The sequence below is a fragment of the Neolamprologus brichardi genome, chromosome 7, assembly GCF_056152115.1.
Source record: "Neolamprologus brichardi isolate AB-2024 chromosome 7, ASM5615211v1, whole genome shotgun sequence".
Lineage (NCBI taxonomy): Eukaryota > Metazoa > Chordata > Actinopteri > Cichliformes > Cichlidae > Neolamprologus > Neolamprologus brichardi.
In genome coordinates this window covers 33,094,656-33,112,240 of record NC_142110.1, presented here as the reverse complement: position 1 = coordinate 33,112,240, position 17,585 = coordinate 33,094,656, and the positions used below count along the sequence as shown (strand labels likewise).

The window sequence follows — 17,585 nt, the reverse complement described above, 5'->3', positions numbered from 1 at the left end:
AAATTTGGCCCAAAGTCACAAATTTTAGTTTCTGGTAGAAATCAAGGTACATACTGTACCTTTTATACCGTTTGTGGCGAACTAACAAGCAAGCTATTTGCTAGCTTGTGAGAGTACAAACTGAAAGGCACTAGCAAATTAACAGAGTTGGGTGTTGTTGTTGCTGGACCTGAAATCATATTAGCTGATCCACACAGTGCAGCCACCCTAATTAACTGAGTTAAATATGAACACAGAGGCAGCTAACAGGCTAACTGATCGATGTGCAGGTTTGGACGTTCTGACGTCTCTGTTTGATAATGGGACTAAAATGAAGGCCGGAATCAACTGATCTATCCAGTTGTCTGGGATTTCATTTTAGATTGATGCCTAGCAAACCAACATGAGCTTGGCTGTACTAAAAGTGGACTTGATGACTGAACTTGATCTGTCAAATATATTTTTCTTTATTTAGGCACAAGGGGAGGAGAAATAAGCTTTAAATCCCAGCATCAGTTTGTGTTTAAATGCTTGGAATTATAAAATGTGTCTGAGACAGCTCCAGATAATATACAAAAATCAATCATTTTCTTTACACTTACACTGTTAAAAATCAGATGTAGTGTTACTGGACATTTCTATCTGAAAAAAGTTATAGAAGGCCCAGATTTACGGGATGTGACATTTTGCATCAGGATTCAAGGCCAAAGTCAAGACACTTTGAGTCAGAGCATCATAAAATCCACCTCAGTAACTCTTTTTCTGCTCCAGGGTCCTCTGAGCTCTTCTTAGTGGTCTGTCATTTATTATTTGTCCCTGTGGAATGCCCTGCTGCCCCGGGGCTCCTAAACACACTCACACAGGGAGGACTGAGATGATTTCAGTTTGGAAAATTCAATGTTTCTTTTTTTCCCCCCAGTAAACTGCAATTGTTTATATTTAAAAACTGAATCGACAGATGTTAAAACCTCAAACTGATGTAATGTCTTGGTTAGATCATCCCAATGCCTGATTTGGTTTCAAGCAGAGTAAAAAGGGTACATAAAAACTGCTTTATACATACATTTGACATGACTTCACTGCTCCTGTTCTGGCTGCGCAGAGCAGTGAAAGGGATAAAGAGCAGTGGAGGAAAGGAAAAGAAATGAGCAGGAACTAAGCACACTACTAATGCACCAAATACACCAACTTTTCTGGCACGCCAGCGGCATTAGCAACAAAGATGGAAACAGGAAAACACAGAGTATCCCAGACAGAAGCAGAGCAATTTTTGGACAAAGTGGGCTGTGAGCAAACATCGTAGTGGGGAAAAAGTGGTAATTAGAGGTTTTCTTCAGCAGGATTTGGAGCAGCAGGATAGAGCCGTGATAGAAATTCTGCCTCACCAGTTACATGGCTCAAGATTAGAGATAAAGAGTTTTTTTGTTTGTTTGTTTTTATGACTGATATCATCTAACCTCTCATCAACCACCAGATCATAGGTGAGTAAGGGCTAGTGTTAGGGACTGATTTAACCACGAGCTAAATAGACTCATTTTCAGAAACTAGAAAATTTTGCCTCTAAAATGAAGCTTCTTTTATTTTTTTGCAGGATGTTAACCTACCTCTAACCTTAACTATATCCTTGAATAGATGGCAAGAAGTCGTGTGAGTGGGTTCTCAGTCATCCAGGTCATGGTTGCCTTCTCATTCAAAAGGCTTCTTCAGTTCTAAAAACTGATGAGGAGTCCCAGGTATTCATATTTTAGCTCATGTGAGTCTAACCGCTCATTTGATGACAGGTCGGTATCAAGGACTTTCAGGACCACCTCCAAGGTGAAAGCCCCACTAGCAGTTAAATATCTGGGACCCCACATCAGCTGTTAGAACTGAAGAAACCTTCTGAATGACAAGTAAAACATCTTAAAGAACTTAAATAAGAAGTCTAGTTGCCTTCAACTCAAACACTTAATTTATTAACATCTTACTATCTACACATAGGACCAAAAAGTGGTTTTGACTGTCAGGCCCTCCATTCTGAATTAAAAACAGGTGTTATTCAGCGTAAGTCACGGCACAGGCTCAAGAGGACTTCTAAAACCCAATATCAGTGAACACAGCTTGTCAGTAAATGCTTGAATCGGAGTTAATTCCACAGTCCTTGGGTTTGAGGTTGTTTTTGGATTGGGAATCCTCAATCAATATATTTGGGTTTGGGTTTCTGTTCAGGTTCTTCTGTTTGAAGTTTTGATTCTTACTGTTTGTAGGTTGAGTTTTTGATCTCTGTTGTCATGTCCTTTCAGTACAGTAATATATTCATAATGTAGTTTGTTGATTGTATTTATGGCTCTAGATAAGTTTTCTTGGACTTTTCAATGCCTTTCTAGATGGTTTACTGTTCCAGTATTAGTTCTACATTCTTGATTTGTATTTACCTTTAGTTCCTAATTTGAGTTTGTTATTGGTGTGAATTAGTGAAACAAAAATGACAGACTAAACAGCTTTTGTTCATTTCCTGTTGTAGTATGACTGTTTTTCTATTTTTCTATGGCTGTTTGAGTTTTGCTTCCTCTTTGATTGTCTTCATCACATGCAGCTGTGTCTTATCCCCAAATTAGCCCTGAGTGTATAGTCCATGTGGCATTCTTGTTTCTGTCTATATAGATCTGTCCAGTTTTTCCCCTCACCTTCTCTGTTCTTTGGATTACTGCTCCTGGTGTTCACTGTCATCAGGAGCAGTGTGAAAAATATGTGGATTTTTTTGGCTAGTCTCGCTTTGGCTGTTGCCGTTCCTTCAGCTGGCCGTGAAGAAAATTGTCACAATTACAGGATGCAAAGAGCTGAAGTGACACTGAGTGTTTGAAAACAATGAAAGGTGTCCACTGTCTGTGCTTCTCTGCGGTCCTTTCCTTTCCTGTTCAGGCCAACTTTTCAACCAATCAGCATTTTACCACCACACAGTTCCCTATTCAGCTATGCACTGGTGGTTTTGGAGGACTGCACACAAACACCTCTGCATAGGCTGTATACCCATAATCCTTCACTCTGCAAAGCCAAACACTTAGGCAAACTACTGGCGTATCCTCTTAACCTTCTGACACAAACACATTACCATGAATTCTGCATAATTTATGCTTCTGCGTCGACTCTAAGTAGAGCCTATGCAAGTGGTTGATACCATTGCCAGCATTTATACTTGTGCTGGCGTCGGGTGTTTTCTTCCAGTCAATTTGAAAAATGGCGGCAGAAGATGTAGCCAAAAATACATAAGAGGAAACGATGGTATGAACAGGCCAGTCACAATCATGTGACACGTACTTTCATTCTCCAGTTACAAGCATACATCCCACTTCAGTCATGATCAGTGGCGCCCCCTAACCGTAAGTCAAGGCAATCAAAATATTGAGTTTGGAGGATTTTTTAAAAAATATTATTATTGGAGTATTTTTTAAATTACGCTCCCAAATTTGTTTCCTTTCTCCAAAATACAAGGTTAAGGTTATCACCAGTGATCCACATTTATATATACCAAATAAAAGATTATTGGGCTGGATCAGTTTCATAGAAACTACTGATGATAATTCTGCCCCAATCCTTTTTTTAGAGAAAAGCAAAATTGGCTTTTCTGGAAAATGTGAACAGGATTTAATCTATCAGAACGAGTAATTTCTTTAATCTCTGATTGCCAAGAGTCTGGAAAAAAAAATCTGATACGATTCTGATCATATTTGGGTTAATGTGATTACCAGTGATCACTTAGACCTCAAAGGCTTAACGCGGGCTCCACCTCATGTCACTATTTACGTGACGAAACCTTGTCACTGGTTCACCAGGATAAATACAGCTCAGGACTTCTCAGTATTTTGTTCATGGACCACACAGGAGTGTACAATTTTACACATGCTTGTTTAGCAAGGGTTAAGAAATTGTGTAGTTTCTGCCACGACGACCATAGCGTACACAAACGTTAACCTTCATTCATCCATCTGTTGGCTTTGATCATTTTCATGAACACACAGTGATATCACACAGATACTAAGATAAGGGCATGTGCAGCATTCATTCATATCAGCTGCAGCGGTACCAACCCGACGAGAATAACTAAATGTGTTATTTCACTGACTCCAGATGTTCAGAGATGCTGCAATCAGTGCAGACCAGATGGGCTTCTTTTCACCGTACTGCTTTAGTGGCACAGCCAAAACCAGCACCAAAACGGTCATTAAAATATCTTTAACTCTACACTCATTATAAGCTCCTACGTTAAATTCGTTTTAAACCCTGAAAGTGCAGGGTGCCATCGTTTTAAGTACCATCTTTTTGCAGGGTCCAGCTCATAAAGTCTGCATCTGACGTGTATCCGCAGGTGTTGGACTCAAAGTTGCAAGAGCCTGGCAACAGCTGGCTGTTGGCTTGGATGTTGACTGAGAGAGAAACGAAGAGGAGGAAGACGTTAGAGAGAGAGGGAATGGTAAGTATGAATCATTGCAACTGGCATTAATAGAAGCATGCCCTCATTCACCAGCGCTGGCCAAAACCGTTAAGATGTACTCACCAGCAAAAGTTAGGAGAATGTAGAATCTAAGCATTGCTGCTTTCTGTGGAAAATATACAAAGAAAACTCTTGGAGGATGTAGGAAAAGAACAAGGAGCAGTCCTCTTTCATCCACGGTCGGGGAAAAGGCAAGATGGCTCTGCAAAGTTTGTTTTTGAAGACTTCTCTCTTGTGTGTCGTCTGAGTGTCTCTCCAGCTCACAGACCGGCAGCACACTGTCTGTGGGGAGAGTGGGGAGGAAAAGCAGAGAGGAGGAGGAGGAGAAAGAAGGTGACTGATGGGCTGATGTTAGGCGAGAGAGGGAGCTGGGGGAAGGAGAAAATGAAGAGGCTGGAAGGGGGGGCACCTCACACACTATCAGAAACTGACTTAAAACAGCAACGACTGTGCAGCTCTCCTCTTCTGATCTGTTGGCCTCAGAGTAAAACCAGAGTTAGGGGTTTAATGTCCTGTGCAGCTCAGTTACTCAGTTCACCCCCCCACCCTGAGCATTAGGCCTGCGTCTTCCAGTTAAGACATGAACCTAATGAGCGAAACTGTCCTTATCAGAGAAAAACGACAGAGTCGGTACATTTTTAAAATGCTTAAAATCTCCAGAGTTTGCAGTTTCCTTGCAAACAACCTAATTATGGTGTGAACAACATGACTGTGCAGTAAACCTATGTATACTTGGTGTACACTAACCTCACCACAATGTGAGCATTAGTTTTTCATGTAAATGTTCAAACCATCAGCACGCTAATCCCCCATACTACACACAGGATAGAACAAGTTATCATGCTTCTAGAAATTATACTAAGTTTTATCATTGAAATGGAAACCTGTGTTCCCAAATTAATTAATGGATGACTAACATTTCAGAGGGACAGAGGTTTAAAAGATATAAGATTGCAAGAATCAGTGTGCTGTGATAAACTGTCAAACAATACTGCGCTATGAAAGATTGTCCTGATATGAACTTCAGATGAATTTGTAAAGGGTTGTCTCCTCTCTGGAGGTGTTTTAGTGTTGAGTGATCAGCAGTAACTTGCAGCGGTGTAGAAAAACTACACATTTTTGAGGAGGGCCTGTTGTTACAACCTTTGAATGCATTAAATTATATTATGTCACATGTGCTTTTACCAGCTTCATATAGAGAAATCCTTTGAGACAGAAGGGCAACGTTTATTCAAAAAATGTGCGCAATTGAATATTTTTGGCCATCGGACTCTCACGAGAAGCGGCGTCATTGATCAGTAGGTTCAGATGGAGGTAGAAGATGGTAAATGGACCCCCAAAAGGAAATAATAGAGCTAATTTTATCATGACATGAAAATTCTGGAGTGCACAGGCTGCTATGGAAACGTTACAGCTACATGAATCAGGCTGGAAGGAGAGAAGTGAGAGGCTTTTGTCAGCTAAATGATGAACTTATGGAAAACAAGAAGCACTCCTCCATCAAGGCAGCTCTCTCTCTCTGGGCTTTATTTACATTTAAGGGAACAGTAATGTGTTTCGTATTTATTCATTTTGTTTTCTGTGTTCTTTTTGAGCAAACTTTAAGAAGTTTGCAGTGCAGATTATTACTTTGATTACGCAAGCATGATGTAGGAGTTGATAATGGATAATGTGAGTAACTGCACATGAATAGCTTGAGTTTACAGTTTATTTCTGACTAACTAGACATTCTCTTTCTGTAGAGTCAGAATCTTCATATATTGGTATAATTGCCTAAATGTTGCCAATAGTTTTAAAGATAAAAGACATTTGATGAAGGGTCGACCTTGTAAGAATTATAGAAGTTTTATAGGTTATAAGAGTTTTTGTTCATTTTTGACCAATAAATCGTTAAGATGACAAATTTTAATGGACTGTTAACATAACCCCACTCTACACCCCCACATAGTTCATTCAAAACGTTTCAAGCTATTGTGTTTACAGACAGAATGACACACACACACATATAAACACTACAAAAACGTCTTGGCAGTGAAAAAAAAACATAAAAAAAGAAGATTTGGGGGACATTTACTGTACTGTACTGTACTGTGCTGAAGAAGGAGTCCTATCGGGCTTGGTTAGCCTGTGGGACTCCGGAGGCAGCCGACAGGTGTCGACAGGCCAAGCGGAATGCGGCTCGGGCAGTGGCTGAAGCAAAAACTCGGGTGTGGGAGGAGTTCGGAGAGGCCATGGAAAAAGACTTTCGGACTGCCTCGAAGAGGTTCTGGCAAACCGTCAGGCGTCTCAGGAGGGGAAAGCGGTGCTCTACCTGCACTGTGTATAGTGCTGGCGGAGCACTGCTGACGTCGACTGAGAAAATTGTCAGGCGGTGGAAGGAATACTTCGAGGACCTCCTTAATCCCACTGACGCGTCTTCCGAGGAGGAAGCAGAGTCTGGGGATGAGGGGAATGACCCGCCAATTTCCGGGGGCGAGGTCACTGAGGCAGTTAAACAACTCCTTGGTGGCAGAGCCCCTGGTGTTGATGAGGTCCACCCCGAGTTCCTGAAGGCTCTGGACGTTGTAGGGCTGTCCTGGTTGACACGCCTCTGCAATGTTGCGTGGAGATCAGGGGCAGCACCCGTGGATTGGCAGACCGGGGTGGTGGTCCCCATCTTTAAGAAGGGGGACCGGAGGGTGTGTTCCAACTACAGGGGGATCACACTCCTCAGCCTCCCCGGGAAAGTCTATGCCAGGGTGCTGGAAAGGAGAGTTCGTCCGCTAGTCGAACCTCGGATACAGGAGGAACAATGCGGTTTTCGTCCTGGTCGCGGAACACTGGACCAGCTCTTCATCCTCTCGAGGATACTTGAGGGTGCATGGGAGTTTGCCCAACCAGTCTACATGTGTTTTGTGGACTTGGAGAAGGCATTCGACCGTGTCCCTCGGGGTGTCCTGTGGGAGGTGTTGCGGGAGTATGGGGTGTCTGGCCCATTGCTACGGGCCATTCGATCCCTATACAACCGTTGCAAGAGCTTGGTTCGCATTGCCGGCAATAAGTCGGACTCGTTTCCGGTGGGTGATGGGTTCCGCCAGGGCTGCCCTTTGTCACCGGTTCTATTCATAATTTTTATGGATAGGATTTCTAGGCGCAGCCAAGTGGCGGAGGGCTTTCGCTTTGGTGGCCTCAGGATCTCATCTCTGATCTTTGCGGATGATGTGGTTCTGTTGGCTTCATCGGGTGAGGGCCTCCAGCTCGCACTGGAGCGGTTCGCAGCCGAGTGTGAAGCAGCGGGAATGAGGATCAGCACCTCCAAATCTGAGGCCATGGTTCTCAGCCAGAAAAGGGTGGAGTGCCCACTCCGGGTCGGGGATGAGGTCCTGCCCCAAGTGGAGGAGTTCAAGTATCTCGGGGTCTTGTTCGCGAGTGATGGGAGAAGGGAGCCGGAGATCGACAGACTGATTGGGGCTGCAGCTGCAGTAATGCAGACGCTGCACCGGTCCGTCGTGGTGAAGAGGGAGCTGAGTGTAAAAGCGAAGCTCTCAATTTACCGGTCAATCTACATCCCTACCCTCACCTATGGCCACGAGCTGTGGGTAGTGACCGAAAGGACGAGATCGCGGATACAAGCGGCGGAAATGAGCTTCCTCCGAAGGGTGGCTGGCCTCTCCCTTAGAGATAGGGTGAGAAGTTCGGCCATCCGGGAGGGGCTCAGAGTAGAGCCGCTGCTGCTCCACATCGAAAGGAGCCAGCTGAGGTGGTTTGGGCATCTGACAAGGATGCCTCCTGGGCGCCTCCTGGATGAGGTGTTCCAGGCATGTCCCACCGGGAGGAGGCCCCAGGGCAGACCCAGGACACGCTGGAGAGATTATATCTCTCGGCTGGCCTGGGAACGCCTTGGTGTTCCCCCGGATGAGCTGGAGGTGGTGGCTGGGGAGAGGGAGGTCTGGGCCTCTTTGCTTAGGCTGCTGCGACCCGGCCCCGGATAAAGCGGATGAAGATGGATGGATGGATGGATTTACTGTTCACTCAGTGTATCATATATCTTTGATTTCTTGCTTATTAACTAGTAAAGCAATTGGGCACCTCTAACCTGATGGGGATGCAAAACATCTAAACCCAGCCAAGAGTACTCCTGCTCTTGCTGAACCTGTTTATGTGGTGACACTTTTATCATTTTTTAATAAACATGTGGGTCTTTTTGAGACACAGACTTTATTGTGTTGCTGAAAATCTTTTCCAGATGCTCCAATTTAACTCCAGTGCAGATTTCCTTTTGTAATAAAGTGCATAAGGTAGTCAAAAATATATGGACAATACTTCTTTTTTTAATGAGCAACTTTTTCTGATCAAGACAAGAGATTTTTTTCACACAATGATTCCTTTAATTTAGACAATATACTTTTAATTTCGGGACATCCCTTTTCAATATTACAGCATTTCCCACATGCACAAAGCCAGGACCCATAGAAGTTTTCCTCTACACCCTCTGGAGTAAATCTCTGCAGCAGAGCTCTAAAATAGTGCACGTTAAAAGACACTGCTATATAATGACACCTTCAGCTATAACACAAGCATGTTAGGTAGTCAAATACTTTTGTTTTGAGTTCATATTCGTAGCATAACAGCTAGAATTTAATGAGAAGACATATTTGAGAACCTGTCTGGAAGCGGTATAATGATGTTTCCTGGGGTCTACAAATGATCTGAACTGTGTTTTACACACTTGTGGAGCGTCAAAACATTTTTCAATGATCTAAAATATGTGAACAGCTTGTATTAGGAAATCCTGCACTAATCCTGCAGTTCACACTAGTTCATGTCAGCACAGATACTCTGAGTCCAACTGCAGAAGGAAAATGAATTTGAATGGTGGAAAAAAAAATGGAGCATGCTGGGTATGGAAGACCAGACTTTGCTGTACTTTTCAGAGGGAGAGCTCTCCTCCACATTTGTGGTCCATCTGTCAGCCTTGCTTTCTCTGCCTCTGTTTTTTCCCCTCCTCATTTTCTGCAGTTCTGCACTCTTATCTCTTGTGTTCACCAGAATTTTAACAAGAAATCTGAAACAAATATAGAGCACATGGGGAGGTGGATATTTGTGAAACCTGTTAATTGCATGGCAAGAAGGCCTGACTGAAGCCATCAATATTGTCTTGCTAGAAAATGCAGAGGAAAATGCAGAACTAAAAAAAAGGGGGGGAATACAAATACTGATTCTTTGTTTGAGAACACAGAGGGAAGATTGAAAACAGCGTCCAGAGATTTCTGCTTTCCCTCGGCTTCACAGATTATAATTAAAAGTTCATTTTTTTCTGTGTATTTTCTGGTCTGTCTCTGTAAACAACAAAGTGAAGCTTCAATAAAGAACTGAAGGGTGCTGTCAGGGTTCTGTCATGTGCGGTGCATGCAAACGTCATTGTTTGCTCGATGATTCAGTTATGAAACGTTCTCCTCAGTGTGTGATTTACTGCCAAAAAGAACACCAAACAATGTAGTCGCTGAACCCCCACCCTTTTTCTGGGAACACCCCAGCCCACCACTTCTGCTCGCGGTGGTTGACCCTACAACAGCTGTTATAACATTTGTTTAAATGAAAAGGTTTGATCTTTGCTGAGTACAAAGTGATGTGTCTGCGAGGGAAAACTTGGTCACAAATCTGTTTTGTGCAAAAACAGAAAACTCCACTTTTACTTAGTCTGTTGGGATTTTTTAACAACAGTTTATACAGTTAGGCCCAGACGTTTTCAGACAATACACCGCCACAGTGGATTCTAAAGCAAGATGTGACTGAAGGGCAGGCTTTCTTTTTTAATCCAGGAAGCAATGTCCCCCAGAAGCTCAAAATTAACTGGAAAAAGTGATGTAAAAATAAGGATTGTTTTTAGCACTTGGATAAAACCATGAACATCACCAAATGCTGTTTTTCCTCCCTTTACAACAGATGGCTTCAGTTGCTACTTATCTTTGTGCCTTTGGATCTTTTTGCATGCGGCTGTGTGTGTAATAATTGAAAAGCTGCTCTGTTGGGTTGCTGCTCATGTAACTGAATTGGCCATTGAGGATTATCGCATCTCTTTACTGTAAGAAGCTCTTAAGGAAGTATGTTTTGTGTCATTATCCGTTATCCATCTGCACGGTGAAGCACCGTCTATCAGTTTAGCAGCATTTGGGTGAGTCTGAGCAGAGAGTATAGCCCTGTATGCTCCACAGTCCATCCATGTGCTTCTATCACCAGTCACATCATCAATAAGCATTGGTGACCCAGTTCCACTGACAGCATGCATGCAGTGCCATAACATTTTTTAGGTGTTTTCGGGCTAATTCTAATCTGCCCTCTTTTCTCTGTATCTACATTCATGTAGATGTCTCCTAGTTGTAGACTTTGACTGTGATGCGCCTGCCTCCTCGAGAGTCTTCACAGCTAAATGTCATGAAGCTGTTTTTCTTAACTGTGGAAATAATTCGGTCATTGTGCACTTTAGTTGTCTTCTGCGGTCGCTCAGGCCTTTTGATGTTGCCGAGCTGGATAGTTATTTTGGGTTTTCAGCCTAATGATGGTCTGCTTGCGTCCTCAGTGTTTTTGAATCTTATATTGAGAGTTCCAGCATCCAGTGAAAGGGTTACCAAATATAAGCTCAACACTTGGAATGGACTCATGATATATCTGCTTCAGTTGGTACAGAAATGTGTTTGATTATCACTTGTTAAATTACTTGTAAGTCTCTGAAAACATGACACTATGTATAAAAATCACTATAATTCCTATACCTGAAAGTCTGCACTTTGATCACATATTGATTTAAACTCAGCTGTGGTGGTGTACAGAGGCAAAACTACAAAAAAAGCTCCGTAAGTCAAATAATTATGGACCTAACTATGATAATGGTTACTTAGAAGAAATGCTCAATATGATGAAATACAGAGTACTGTGCAAAGGTCATGAGCCACCCCTCATTTTGCTTGGAAAATTGGAAACAAGTACAGAGATTTACTGAAAATTGTGCAAACATGCATGGTAATAATGGCAAAAACAGAGATTCAATTCTACAATTGTGCAATTCTAAAGAGCTTGAAAGTCAATATTTGGAATTTTTGAGGACATTTAAGCAGAATAAAACCGTTGCTGGTTTTTAGACTTATAACACAGTATTATAATTTTATATGTGTTTTATTTAAACAGCAAAATTATTTAATAATAGGAAAAAATCTTTATATCACTGAGGTTAATGTAATATTTAATTGCAAAGTTGATCAATTTATGTGCATATTGAGAATTTAAACCTCCATCAGATGAACTGTATGAAAACCTGAAGCATGACCCTGCTATATTTCATACACAACTGAGATAACAGCTGATTTTATGGATTACTCTTAAGGATTATGCCCTTCATGGCCTTACCTAACCTTTTAGTATCACGTGCAGCAGTGCATACCTTAAGGGCAGAGGTCTTTTGTGTCTTGCTGCGAACTCTAAAGGGGCCTGGAGGCTCAGGAATGAGCTGCCTGAGTAAATCAGGTCAGCTTAGTCAGTGACTTGAAATGTGCTTTAATGGGAAATCCTTTCCCAAGGTTTCTTGAGTCTTAATTTCCTTTAAACCATTTTTTCTTTCCAAAACACTTTCTAGAGTATTGGCCTTTATGTGCTTTCCCCATTCGGTGTTTGCTTTATTTTGTGACTCCTTGTTGAAAAGCGCTACATAATTAGATTTTTATTGTTATATTACCACTTCCATCCTGCTGAAGGGCTCCACCTGCAGCCAGGCTCAAACAAGCACGGGCCCTGTGGCTTGTAGTTTAAACATGGATCATCTCCTGAACATAATGGAAACCGGAGCATGTAAAGTGAGGCCACTGGTTTTCTGCGTGATAAGAGATGACTCCCTAATGAAACATTGATGTGAGTTAATTCCACTAATGGGTTCAGCCTGTGCCGACTGCATGCCATCTAACTACAGAAGGAACATATACAGTACAGCTGCATTGATGTATGCAGAGAGAGATGCAGAAATTATTAATGTTTTCTCTGTAAATAGAACAGCAGCAAGCTGAACACAGAACATGAACTATAGGCTACGTGACATTACCCCAGACCCACTCCACTGACCCGATTCTCCATGTTGGCCCTATTATGGAGCTTTTCAGTTCATAGCCGGTATTTCATAAAAAGTGTGCCGGTTGTTTGTGTGGGATCAAAGACGTGTGCCTGCTGAGATGCTAATAACAGATTTGATGCCATGGTTACTATACTCCACTCCATCGCCATCCTTCATCAAATATTGTTGTCAAGGTAACACGAGCAGTTGCAGAAAGGTGCATGTGACTTTTAAGTAACAATGCTCGATCAGTAATGAAGACACAGCCTCTTTATTATCATGGCTCATTGGGAACAGGAGCTTAAGATAGCTTATTCCATCACCTCTTAAAAGTTACTAGATTTTATATCATACATGTCAGCCTACAACACGAAAGGTCTGCAGTTAACATCGTGTGAATTTTCCACAAAAAGCTGAAAAAAAATAGCAAGTAAGCAGGCCCCGGGGAAGGGTGGCATCAGTAGGAACATCTGACATAAAGTCTTTGCCAAATCAAATCAGAATAATTCCACGGATTGAGGAAGATGGACCCCTAAACGGAGTAGCTGAAAAAAAGAATAAGAATAAGAAATCAATTTTGATTGCATTAACTGATTCTGTTAAAGCAGCTCATACCCATTAAGAGTCACAGCCCAGCGATCTGTTAGTCACATGGTGAAACATACCTGGCTTTCTTCTCTTATTTAACTCTAATGGGAACTATTACTTCCTAAACTAATGATGGGTTGTGGTCCAAGACTTGACACTAGCAGTGTAAACTGTGAACATATGTTGAAAGTGTTTATTGAGGCTGTGTATCGGGGGAGCTGAAGGATGATTTTCTTATACACTTGTATACAACTGGATGTCATTTGCAACCAGAAGAGTCGCCCCCTCCTGGCCATTAAAGAAAATGCAGGTTTGAAGCACTGGCACATCCAAAAGCTGGAGTCATGTTTTACACAATCTGGGAAAACCACACATGTATTAGACAAAGACAGACATGCTCATATATTAATCTTAAGTGTCGGAGACAAAAATGATTACAGCTGTTGAGACTGGAAGCCATTAACCACTTAAAGGGATGCAGTAAGAGTGGAAAGAACACTGGTTCCTGCAGCGATTACACATTTTCCTGGACACGTGTTCAACATACTCAGGGTATATTTCAAATATCTAGATTTACTTGCCCCTACAATGACAATCAGGAGTCAGTGAAACAGTCACACAAAGCTAATCTAGGGTTTCCCCTGCAAGTTCACATGAAAGGGGTGGCTCTGGCTGTTTCTAACCAATCACAATGATTTATAAGTGTATGTCAGCAGACTTTAAACAGGAAGATAAAATAATACTACCAGCAACTGTGACTGAAGCAACACACCAGTGTGTTAGAGGGAAAGCACTGTAGAGTGATGTAGTATGTGAAGTGTGCACTTTAAGTGCTTTAGTCAGTAAGTCTGGAAAAGAGCACCAAAATTAATTAGGTTAAGCCCTTTTGAAGTCAGCCTCTAGCAATGGTGGCACTATTTCCTGGAGAACTGATTGGTCGGTTTATGTCATATCTGTTTATCTCAGATTTGGATCATAACCTACTCCAGAGCAGGCTAAGTTTGCAGCATTAGTTATCATGATAATTTATGTCAGTAAATAGTTAGCCACCTTTGTATACAGAAAATCCAGAGTTAGGGCTGAAGTTACCTGGTTGAGGTGAACTTCTGTGTCGTAGCACAGGACACCGGTGGAGATTATATTTGTACTTAGAGTAGCTGATTTGATCTGATCGCCCGAGATCACAGACAGCATAAAGGATTTGCGTATCTACTGTGACACCACCCACTGGCCTCGAGCTGAGTGTTTTTTTCCATCTTGATGTTTTTTAGCAAAGTGTGGATGTAACTGGGAAAGTACATGATCATTGGCTGACAATTTGTGTTTGGCAAGCTGTTAGCTAATAACCAAAATCTGAATGTTCCCCCTTTCTGACGCTTAGAAAGACAATCATTTACAAGATTAACATCATGGGGTTTTTTTCAGTATGGCCTGAAGACAGTCACTGAGCCCATAAGTGTTTACCGAGGTCACAGAGTGAAGGAGCCAAGGGCCGTTTGCTCCCAAACTTCTGTACAACCGGGTTTCCTTTTTACAACCAGAGGCGTCGCCCCCTGCTGGCCATTAAAAAGAATGTAGGCTCTATGCTCACTTCACTTTTTTAGGCTAAGAACTGTGTAAACAGAGCCTGTAAGTCTATAAGACTTTCTGTACACCTGAAATAAATAGTGGTCCATCTACTGCTCAATGATTGAACCTTTTTCAGTTGAACAAACAAAATTTGTTGGCAGAGTTTATGCCTTTGATAAGGATGGGGTTTTTAGTTTTCTTTTTAAGCAGACGTTTTCAAGTCTAGTTTGTTTATACATCACAATACAAACAGCAGAAACTAACCAAAGTGCTGTGCAAAACTTTGTGAACACAATAATAAGTCTCAGTTTGGATTATATGCTAGGTCAAAGTCAATTTAATCTTAATTGAAGGGGGAATCTGCCTCAAAGCTTAGTGGGAGCAACTCGGTGATCCTTCTTTGTCATTTTCACATGTTATGGTAGTAAAAGCACAGGTCTTACGAATAAATATAACAATGGCTTTTTTCTGTTTAAGTAGCCCTGATTGTGTGACAGGGATTTGGCATTCACAACACCTGGGTCGTGGTTGAATCATCTCTTTTGTGACTGAATGACATAAGCTGGACCTATCTACGTGGCAGCAATGATAAGAGCTTGGAAAATATGCTTCTGTGACTGTTTACAAAAACATGCGACTGACAAAGTTTGAAAATTATTCTCGCTTATTCCATTTTATGCTGTAGAAGTCAGCAATACATTAAAACAGCAAGAAAACTAAGGATGTAAAATCTGCACTTTGTCTATAAAAGTGAGGAAAAATGTCAGTGTTCAAAGGTTAGGGTTACACTTTGTCAGCGTTTATAAATATCAATAATTAATTTTACTTCAGACACATGTATTGCAAAAAAAGCAAGGAAGTAAATCATTCTCAAGATAAGGTGTTCAGAAAATATGCAACTGCAACTAAGGACTATTAGTATATAATATTAATACGCATATGAAGAAAACCTTTCACAAACCCCTTTTAAATAATTTATAAAGATTATCAACTACATGGAGGTGTGTCAGGGTATCTTGTGAAAAATATAATATTTATATATATCACTTGTACTAGAATATCCAATCAGAGCATTTCAGGGGGCAAGAATATGGCAAATTTGAATATTTAATCAGGAATAAACGTAGCGTAGAAAACATTGTGCACTATTTACAGGCTAATAGAGCCCTGTACTGTGACACAGATGAAAGCTGGCACTTAAACAAGGCTTTGATTCTTTGTTTTCTACTCAATCTTAGCATTACTCACCCACACATACACATTCGTACAGTGCTTTTATCAGTGCCTAAGCTTTTTATCTAACAGTCACACTCACATAGATGCGTCACAGGCAGCTCAGAGTTCAGCATCTTGTTCCTAAAATAAAGTAGCTGAGGTGAAAGCACTCAGCGTGAAGAAGCCTGTATGTATTACGCGACTGAATCATAACTATTGATTGGTTAATGTGTATTTACTTTTAATCCTGCAGTTTAATGCGGCATCGGTTACTTACATACTGCTGGGTAGTGATGTGTGGTTGTGAACAAAACGGCTCTTAGAGGCGGATCATTGAAGTGAACGACACAAGCCAGCTCCTTATTGGGAGCCGTGGGGTTTTTCTTCTTCTTCTCTCACCCTCTCTCTCGCACTTTTTTCTGCTTCACTCCGCATGTGAGCCTTGTGCTTGCGCTGAGCAGAGAGGGGAGGGGCGCTAGTTACACTCGCAGTAGCACAGGAACAGAGCGGGAGGGAGAGAGAGAGAAAAAGAGCCAGGGACAACAAGAGACAACATCACATTAGAAAGGTATAGTAATCATCCACAACTATTTTCAATTGCGGATGATAAAGGATTCAGAACGTTTATTCATGCAGTGAATCCTATGTATGCAATTCCAAGCAGGAAAACACTCTCCCAAAAAATCATCCCAGGCCTATATGAAAGAGAATATGTATCTTCTTTTTGTTTTGCATATTTTAATTTGTATTTAATTGGGTTGTGGTTTGCAGTGTTTTGTGTAGTTTCACTTTAAATTTGTTTCAAAGGAAAAAGCTGAAAATGTAAATAGTTAAAAGTTGAAATGTAAATAGTTGGTTTTTGTATTTTATAATTTGTTTATTACATTTTATGTGGAGTGAATAAATAAAAGTATATTCATGGTGGCCACTAGAGACAAAGCATGTACAAACTCCAAAACACATGCAAATTCAAAAACACTTACAAATACCTAGTGGCTACACAAGCCAGGAAGTACCAACAACCGGATTTGGTAAATGAACATTTTTTCAATGATTTGAATATATAGGAGTGTTTGTGTATAAATACACAAACAATTCACATATGCTTTCAATTGTGTAAATTAAGTGATCTAGGTAGCTCTGTTTTGGACGTTCAGTTAACGCTAGCAACGTGCTTCGGAGTTTGTACGTGTTTTGTCTCTGGGGGCCACCAAAGTACAAAGCAGCATAACTTAGAAATGCTTAAATAAAGGACAGTAAATCTATGGGCCTATCTATCAGTACTGATGAGTACATGTACTAGTTACATGCACAGTGGCTCATAAATTCATAAATTTCCTTTGTTTTCCCTCTTTTATTGTTTTATCATTTCTTCCTAGTACATTTGCTAGTTTATTTTTCCTAATATTTTCACCTTTTTAAAGGCTGCAGATATTTTTCTCAAAGTATTTTCTCTCTTTTTCTTATTGATTTCAAATGTATTTCTTTAAAATCTGTGAGGTTTTGTTTTTCAACACATAAATTTGTGTTTTTTTGTGTGAATTTGCCAATTTGTCTTTAATATTTTTTTTAATTGTTGCCCTAGATTTGCCAGTATTTTATTTTGTTTTATTCTTTTCCTAAAGCTTTGTGAATACTTTTCTTTCTTTCTTTTCCTTCTCAACCTGCCATTTCTTTCTAAAAAAA

General features: G+C 41.0%; 1 protein-coding gene across 2 annotated transcripts in view; it reads right to left on the bottom strand.

Moving 5' to 3' along the window:
- The window catches only part of LOC102788765 (MAM domain-containing protein 2-like), a 34,141-nt gene extending 17,803 nt beyond the window's left edge, over window positions 1-16,338 (bottom strand). The window contains exons 1-3 of one of the 2 annotated variants that reach the window (XM_006803474.3): window positions 16,177-16,338; window positions 4,514-4,732; window positions 4,272-4,382 (exon numbers count right to left, since the gene is read on the bottom strand). In XM_006803474.3, coding sequence (XP_006803537.3) covers window positions 4,272-4,382; window positions 4,514-4,547 — 145 coding nt within the window. In that variant the 5' untranslated portion in view covers window positions 4,548-4,732; window positions 16,177-16,338. Of the gene's footprint in view, window positions 1-4,271; window positions 4,383-4,513; window positions 4,733-15,999; window positions 16,032-16,176 lie in introns of those variants that run through there. The other variant, XM_087844431.1, reaches the window with a different exon arrangement.
- Between the last annotated feature and the right edge of the window lie 1,247 nt (window positions 16,339-17,585).